This window comes from Sorghum bicolor, chromosome 9, assembly GCF_000003195.3.
Source record: "Sorghum bicolor cultivar BTx623 chromosome 9, Sorghum_bicolor_NCBIv3, whole genome shotgun sequence".
NCBI classification, from domain to species: Eukaryota; Viridiplantae; Streptophyta; class Magnoliopsida; order Poales; family Poaceae; genus Sorghum; species Sorghum bicolor.
The window spans coordinates 3,111,883-3,120,737 of NC_012878.2; the positions used below are offsets into that span (position 1 = coordinate 3,111,883).

Below are 8,855 nucleotides of genomic sequence, written 5' to 3' on the forward strand. Positions count from 1 at the left end.
GGGCCAAGAATGCCCTACGTCCAGTGCGATCGAGGGTCCTGTATAACCTTGCACCCAAGGGTGCTTGTAGTAGGGGGTACAAGCAGATTGCGAGAGAGGGGTGAGCCCCAGGTCTCGGCTTGGTGATGGACAGAGTGTGGATTGCCGCTCTATGAAAGAGTGTTGTGCGTGTGAGTGTGTGTGTGTGCTCTGGACCTGTGCGTATCCCCCAGTTGTGAACCCTGGCTCCCCTTTTATAGTCTCAAGGGGAAGACAGGTTTTTACAAGAGTAGATTTCTTCTGTTGAATGGTGAAACCTCAGTCCCGACCCTGTTGAAGCTGGTCCATCTCGTCCTTGGGGGATGGTCGGCAGCATGGCTGTTCCTGTAGAGTGTTTACCGAGCCCTGTAGGAGTCGCGGGGGTCGGGTCGCCAGCACTGCTGCGTAGGCTGTCAATAGTGGGAAGTGACCTCAAATAGTGGTGCCGATTAACCTCCCCCACTCCCTTCCTACTGTGAGGCAGTACGTCACAGTGAAAGAGGTAAGGGCACAGTGACCAGGGTGGTTGGAATAGTTATCGCCTTGCCCTGCTGCGGCATGGAAGCCGTCGCGTCTGTCATGTCGTGGGTACGGGCGCCGTGCGGTGGAAGTCTTTCTGCTCAGGCAGAGTGGGGTCCGGCGCCCGAGCCTGGACGGGTCGGGCGAGTCGGAACGTGCGTCCGAGGCCCTGAGGGGTCGGGCGAGTCGGAACCTGCGTCCGAGGCCCTGAGGGGTCGGGCGAGTCGGAACCTGCGTCCGAGGCCCTGAGGGGTCGGGCGAGTCGGAACCTGCGTCCGAGGCCCTGATGATTGCGGTTAGTATGTTTCTTTGCGTTTTTTATTGCTCTGATTTGGGTATCCCTTATTATGGTACCCAACAGTAGCCCCCGAGCCTCTGAAGAGGTGAGGTCACCTCTTTAGAGGTTCTTTCCTCACGGACTGTGGTTGACTCGGAGCCTTTTACTTTTCTCGGGGGGTGCGCGCGAGCGCACCCGCCGGGTGTAGCCCCCGAGCCTTTTGGAGGAATGGTGTTATTCCTTCAAAGGCTTTCACCCTTTGACAGCTATAGTCTGGAGTGTTTTTCAGGGATAGGTTGCGTGTTCTTTACACGTAGTGCCTGTTCCCATGTTGCGAGGAAGCCCCCGAGCCCTTTCCCCGCAAGGGTCGATCAGGTTCTTTCTCGTCTTGTAATTTCGTCCCTCATTCTTCCTTTCGCTCGGAGGAGGGGTGGGTCGTGCCGTACTACCCTCGGTGGGCGAGTGACGACACTTCCCTGGAGCTGCAGGCGGGTAGATCCGAGTGGATGTCCGAGTCCCGTTCGATAGGGGTCGGCTAGTGGCCTTATGGGCACATCTCAAAAAGTACCCGAGGGCAGTCACGGTGGATGTCGGAACCGTTCGTTAGGTCCCGAGGGCTCGATGCCTCCCTCGATGGGATCCCACTCTCGTGACACCCGCATGGGTCTCGGATATGACTTGCAAAGATGCGCCGACTCCCTGTAGGGTTCGGATCTTGGCCTCTATTGTGCTCATCTCCAGTCATCCCTCACTCAGTTATCCTGAGGCGACTGTTCGAACCTGTGTCGCAGGTCAGTCTCGCAACCTCTGGAACGTAGGTGGCCATGGCCTGGGGATTTTGGGCCTTGAAAGGCTTTCTTCAGACTCGTTCTTTCGCGTCGGGGTCGGGCGAGACGGAATCTGACGCCCGACTGAGTCCTCCATGCGACGCTTGGTCAGCGGGGGGTCGGGCGCCGCGTCCCTTGGAAGGAACCGCCCTGACATAACTTTTCAGGGCGCTCCTTTTGAGGCGCGGCGCGTGGGGACTCGAAACGGCTGTGCCGTCTCGCCCCGGTTTGGACGGGACGTTTCGCCTGCGAATTTAATGCGCGCGTGCGGTGGGCGCGGGAATCGGAGGAAGTTGGCGCTTCGAGTTTTCCACCTGAGTGGGAGACGGTTACTCCCTCTCCCGCTTAGCCTTCCTTGTAGGGGCGTGGTCGTGGCTCGCCCCCTTCTATAAAAGCGGCCGCTGGGGTTTTGGTTTCTTTCCTCTCGCTCCTGCGCCACAAAACCTTTGCCTCCTGCCCCTTCTTCTGCCGCCGTCTCTTCCACCTCCATCGCGCAGACTTTCCTCTTCCTCCCAGAGCCATGGCCGGCGTCGAGGCGTGGCCGCCTAGCAATGTGACCAAGTCCGAGCTGGAGGCGCGCGTGAAGGCCGGGATTCTTCGTCCTCTCAAGGACGTCGGGTTCCCGGAATGGATCGTTCCCTCGGCGAACGACAGGGAGCCAAACCCGCCGCCGGGCTATGTGGTGTGCTTCCTGTCGTTCCTAGACCGGGGGTTCGGGGTTCCGGCCGGCCGCCTGATCAGGGCCATCCTCCACTACTACGAGGTGGAGTTACACAACCTGAACCCAAACTCGGTGATGCAAGCCGCCGTCTTCACCACGATTTGCGAGGGGTTCCTGGGGGTTCCTGTCAATTGGAACCTCTGGCTTCACCTCTTCAAGGCGGACATGTCGGCCCGCTATGTGGGGAAGGAGAAGATCCCCCTGCGGGCCGGCGGCTGCACGCTGCAGCTTCGCCAGCAACGGTCCGGACTGTACATCTGGAGCACGATGCCATCGTCAAACCGGGGGTGGCAGAGCGCGTGGTTCTACCTCTAGAATGACGGTGGTCTTCTGCCGAAGTACACCGGAAAGATGGTGACAGAGGCCCCCCAGAAGTGGGTGTGGGGTGCTCCGTCCGAAGATCAGAAGAGGCTTGCCCCGCTTCTTGCGGGGCTTCAGAAGCTACGAGAGGCCCGAGTCACTGCGGCCACGGTGGCAATAGCGTTCCATAAGAGGAGCCTGCTTCCGCTGGCGCAGCGCCGGGTGCCTATGTTCGAGATGACCCGGGACGTCCCTTGGGCAGGGACGAGGATGTTAGCCGAGCCGATATCGGCCTCGGACATCACCGCCCGGGTCGAGAAGACGCACCCGGAGATGAAGAATTCCCGGGTGGTCCCGATGCGCCCTGAAAAGGGCTACATTTCCTTGGTAAGAAGGTGTCCTTTTATTTCGATCTCTTGCTCTCGTTTTTTCTTTCGCCTGATTTCCCTGTTGATCTGCTTGCTCCACAGGGGATCGGGGCCGTCAAGGACTCCCTGCCCCCTGTCCCGGAGGACAAAGAGATCCGGGCCAAGAATCGGGCCCGGAACGAGGAGCAAAAGAAGGTCAAGGAAGGGAAGAAAGCTAAGGCGGCGTGAAGGGCGGAGAGACGGGAGGTCGCCTCCAAGAACCGCCGTGAAGCCGAGAAGGCAGGGGTCGCCCCGCCTCCGTCTCCTGAGACTCCAGTCTCGGAGATAGAGGGCGGGGGCGGCGATCTCGACTGGCTCGACGAGCTGATGGAGGAGGATGACGCAGTCCCTCCTGCCGGGGGGATCGAGGCCCCGGAGGGGTTAAAGGCCCAAGGTGGGTCGGAGACCCCCGAGGGGACCTAGGCACCGGGGGGCGGGCAGCCCGTCCCCCACATTGTTGTGGACGACGAGGACAGCGCCCCTCGTGAAGATTCGGCCCCCGTGGGCCTCCAAGAGGGGGAGAAGGCGTCGGAGGCCGAGCCCAAGGAGGCCCCTCAGTCGGTAGCGCCGGAGGGTCCGGCCGAGCCCACCCCAACGTCCGGGACGGGAGCTGGTGCCCCCGTGGAGGTGTCGCAGGCCGAGGCCATCATGGCGCCCCCTGCGCAGTCGGCGGGCGAGGCCGGGGTCCGGCCGTCGGCCCCAGGCGCCGCGGGGGACCCCCAAGGAGCCCCGGGCTCCTATAAGAAATCTGCTCCCCGGGCGAGGTAAAGATAGCATTCCTGATCCTTCTGCTGATTTTTTGTTTTTCGCTTTCTTCTGACTTGACGTTGTTCCCCCAGCCGTAAGCAAAAAGCGCCTTCGGTGGCGCTGGCCCCTCTGAAGGCCGTGAAGAGGGGGGCTCAGTCGACTCCCGGGTCGGCTAGGCCTACGTCGCCGCCGCCTCCAGGCTACGAGGAGGCAGGGCGCCACCAGGGGCGAGACATGGGGGCGCCAAAGCCCCAAGGATCGGAGGACGCTGACCTCGGGGGTGCGGCCCGGCCTGCGTGCGCTGAGGCAAGCCGAGCCATCGTGGTGTCCAGCGTGGCGCCCGAGGCCCCCGCGGCGGGAAGGGAGGAGGAAGCTGGATGGGGCAAGAGCCCCGTAATCTGGCCCAACCTCGGCGATGCCGAGGGGGGAGCCAGATTTGTCCTGGATGACCCGTCAGAGAATTACCTCTGGCAGGGTCTGGATGTGTGTGGGCGCGCCGGGGTCGAGGCCCTTAACCGAGCTACCCAGCTCGTGGGTCGCGACATGTTTAATTTGGCTCAGGTAAGATTTTTACCCGTGTCGTAAAGTAGTTTTGTCCTTACTTTTGCGGTATTAACTCCCTGTGTGACCTCTGACCTTGCAGGCGCTCAAGGCCACCTCCCAGGAGAAGTCGGTATTTCTCCGTCGGGAGAGGGACGCTTGGGCGTCCTTTGAGAAGGAAAGGACTGCCAGGGAGGCGGCCGAGGGGGAGCTTGCGAAGGAGTGCGAGATTTCTGCCGAGCTTCGGCAGAAGTGCTCGACACTGGCCACCGAGGCTCGGGAGGCCCGGGACAAGGTTGCCCCCCTGGAGGAGAGGATTGGGGTCCTCGCCCAAGAGTCTGAGGCGCAGAAGGCGGCGGCTGAGGGGTACAAGGGCGAGGTCGCTCGGCTTGAAGCTTTGCTCGCCGAGAAAGACCTTGCCTTGAACCAAGCTCACACCGACCTGGCCGGGGCTCTGAGCCAGGTGTCCCGCTGGCATCAGAGCTCGGCGGAGTACGAGAAGCGCGCCAAGGGTAGGACTCGCGCCCTTTACCTTAGACGCCTTTGTACTTTTGAATTTGTCTTCCCTGATTCCTTTTTTCTTGTCGTATTTTTTAATCAGAATTGGAGATGAAGGTGGTCGAGACGTCCTCTGCTGCCGAGGCCCTGCAAAGGACCCTTGACGCCGAGGCTTCAGACCGCTCGACTCTTGAAGCCGTGGTCACCTCGGCGTGTGAGGGGCTCGGGGTATCGGCGTCGGGGTCGTCGCTGCAGAGTCGGGTCGAAGCCCTTTACTCCCGGGCCGGGGAGAGGATGAGGGAGGCACTCCACGCCGGGGTGAAGAAAGCCCTGGCGGTGGTGAGCTCTCACTATGCCGGCATTGATTTGCCGGCAGTCTGTGAGGGCTACGTTCTCCCGGATGATGAGACTGAGGCCCAGGAGGAGGTGCAGAGGCTTGGGGATGCCGTGGCTGCCCCCGGAGATGCCTTGGCCACCTTCTTCGACGACGAGGTGGAGCTTCCCCCCTCGGGGCTTAAGGACCTGAGTAGATAGGGCAATAGAATTCTTAGTTTTTCTTTTTTCTTTTTGTGGGTGTTGAGGCCAGTAGGCCTTGTATTATACAATGTTTAATGTTGAATGCAGATATTTGTGTAATTGCTCTTTAAGCTGTTTTCTTTTTCCTTATGCCGATCCGACCTCGGCAGCGCGAGGTCGGGTAAGCTCCTTGCGATAGCTAGAAACCCCAATCCTGAGTCCTCTTCCTTTTTCCCTTAGTGGTTTTTTAGAAGTCCAAATCCGTCCCCCGAATCTAAGGTGAGTAGGAGCGGTCTCTGGCTCGTGAGCGCTGACCTTTCCTAGTGCTCATGCCTTAAGGTTTGTGGGGCGAGATTTCGGTTTTCCTAAAACTTTCTAAGAGAAGAAAGGGAGAAGGACTTTGGGTCAGAGTTCTTTTAACTTGCGCAAAAAAAGGAAAAAGGTTTGCAGTTGACACGGGGGGTTCCCCCCCTATGTAGCCCCCGAGGGAGGCTCGGACTCTGCTGGGCAGGTCCGAGGCTCCCTGATAAAAAAGGGCCATATAACTTAAACTTTCATTTATTCCTCCATGGTGATGAACAAACGAAAGTTTTTACAAAAGTTCTAAGGGTAAAAGCGACGTAGCTGTTCTATGTTCCATGCGTTTTTGAAGACCTCCCCTGCTTCATTGGCGAGCTTGTAGGTGCCTGGTCGGAGAACCTCGGCGATGACGAAAGGTCCTTCCCAGGGGGTGTGAGCTTGTGACGACCCTTGTTGCTCTGTCTGAGCCTCAGCACCAAGTCGCCGACTTGAAAGGCTCGGCCTCGGATTCGTCGTGCGTGGTATCGGCGGAGGGCCTGCTGGTATTTGGCAGAGTGTAGGAGGGCTACATCCCTGACTTCATCCAGCTGGTCCAGCGCGTCTTCTTGGAACGTTTTGCCGCTATTTTTGTCGTAGGCTTGTATCCTCGGGGACCCGTACTCCAGATCAGTGGGGAGGACAGCTTCCGACCCGTAGATCATGAAGAACGGGGTGAAGCCTGTGGCTCGGTTTCGGGAGGTTCTCAGGCTCCAGAGCACGGCTGGTAGCTCCTTGAGCCACCTTTTTCCAAACTTGTTCAGTCGGTTGAAAATCCTGGGCTTCAAACCCTGGAGGATCATGCCGTTGGCACGCTCCACCTGACCGTTGGTCTTGGGGTGAGCCACTGCCGCCCAGTCCACACGTATGTGGTGTCTGTCGCAGAACTGCAAGAACTTTCGCCCGGTGAACTGTGTGCCGTTGTTGGTGATTATGGAGTTCGGTACTCCAAATCGATGGATGATGTGTGTGAAGAACAACACGGCTTGCTCGGCCTTGATCCTTGTAATGGGTCGGACTTCGATCCACTTAGAGAACTTGTCGATTGCGACAAGCAAGTGGGTGAAGCCCCCAGGCGCTTTCTGCAGAGGCCCGACCAGGTCGAGGCCCCAGACAGCGAAAGGCCAGGTGATGGGGATCGTTTGCAGGGCCTGAGCGGGTAGATGTGTCTGCCGAGCGTAGAACTGGCATCCCTTACAGGACCTGACGATCTCTGTGGCGTCGGCTACAGCGGTGGGCCAGTAGAAGCCTTGTCGGAAGGCATTTCCTACCAGCGTCCGAGGCGCGGCGTGATGGCCACAAGCCCTCGAGTGAATGTCGTGTAAGAGCTTGACCCCCTCTTGACGCGGGATGCACCGCATGAGGACGCCCGAGGGGCTTCGCTTGTACATCTCCCCATCAAGGAGGACAAAGGTCTTAGCACGACGAGCCACACGCCTTGCTTCAGCCTGGTCCATGGGCAAAGTGCCGTCGACCAGGCGTTGAAGTAAAGGGTAGCGCCAGTCGGGCGAGTCGTCAGGCGCAGGTGGCTCTGGCTCGATGTCCATGGCCTCCTGTTCCTGAACGGCAGCGTCCTTGGGGTCGGAATTCTGTTTGCTTGGGGGTCTGTCCGACCCCCCGTCGTCCTTGTAGTCGACGGAGGGCTTGTAGAGGTCGCTGACAAAAACATCCGGGGGGACCGTGGCCCGCTCGGATGCCATCTTGGCGAGCGCGTCGGCGGCCTCATTATACTTCCTCAACACGTGGTTAAGTTCGAGGCCGTCGAACTTCTGTTCCAGGCGTCGAACCGCTTTGCAGTACGCGTCCATCTTGGGGTCATGGCAGCTAGACTCTTTCATGACTTGGTCGATGATGAGTCTAGAATCGCCTCGGATGTCGAGCCGTTTGATCCCAAGCTCGATCGCGATATGGAGACCGTTAACAAGGGCCTCGTACTCTGCTGCATTGTTTGAAGCAGGGAAGTGAAGCCGGATTGCGTATCGCATCCTTACCCCAAGGGGTGAGATGAAGACGAGGCCTGCGCCGGCCCCAGTTTTCATCAGAGACCCGTCGAAGTACACGGTCCAGCATTCGTGTTGGATTTGTGGGGGTGGGAGCTGAGTCCCAGTCCACTCTGCCACAAAGTCTACCAGGACCTGGGACTTTATGGCCTTGCGAGGCTCATAGGTGATCCTATCGCCCATGAGCTCTATGGCCCATTTGGCAATCCTTCGATTGGCCTCTCGGTTCTGAATCCCTTCTCCCAAAGGGAAAGATGAGACCACTGAGACCGGGTGAGATTCAAAGTAAAGTCGGAGCTTGCGTCGGGCCAACACTACAGCGTAGAGTAATTTTTGGATCTGGGGGTATCGGGTCTTTGTGTCGGAGAGTACTTCACTGATGAAGTATACCGAGCTTTGGATCGGCAGGGCGTGCCCTTCTTCCTTCCTTTCGACCACGATAGCTGCGCTGGCCACCTGATCAGTGGCTGCGACGTAAAGAAGAAGCGGTTCCCCCTCGGCGGGGGGCACCAGGATGGGAGGTTTGGTGAGCAGATCCTTGAGCCTGTCAAGGGCTTCCTGGGCCTCGGGGGTCCAGGAAAAGTGCTCAGATTTCCTAAGTAACCTATACAGAGGCAGCCCTTTTTCCCCGAGGCGAGAAATGAAGCAGCTTAGGGAGGCTGGACACCCCATCACCCTTTGTACTCCCTTTTGGTTACGAATGGGGCCCATATTCGCGATGGCTGAGACCTTTTCTGGGTTGGCCTCGATCCCCCGCTCAGACACAATAAACCCGAGAAGCATGCCTCGGGGGACCCCGAAAACGCACTTTTCGGGGTTGAGTCTGATCCCTTTTGCCCTAAGGCATCGGAATGTTTCTTCCAGGTCGGCAACCAGGCCGCTCGCTTTCCTGGACTTGACGACGATGTCGTCTACGTAAGCCTCTACCGTTTTGCCTATAAGGTTCCCAAAAACCTGGAGCATACATCGTTGATATGTAGCCCCCGCGTTCTTGAGGCCAAAAGGCATGGTTACGTAGCAATACATTCCGAAAGGGGTGATGAACGAAGTCGCGAGCTGGTCGGACTCTTTCATCTTGATTTGGTGGTAGCCGGAGTAAGCATCAAGAAAAGATAAAATTTCACATCCCGCGGTGGAGTCAACTATCTG

At 58.7% G+C, this 8,855-nt stretch overlaps 1 protein-coding gene across 1 annotated transcript; it reads left to right on the forward strand.

The window, feature by feature from the left end:
- Positions 3,397 to 3,837, forward strand: LOC110430245 (translation initiation factor IF-2-like). Its single transcript, XM_021447561.1, has 2 exons — positions 3,397 to 3,463; positions 3,560 to 3,837. Exons 1-2 carry the CDS (start codon positions 3,397 to 3,399, stop codon positions 3,835 to 3,837), a joined length of 345 nt encoding a protein of 114 aa, XP_021303236.1.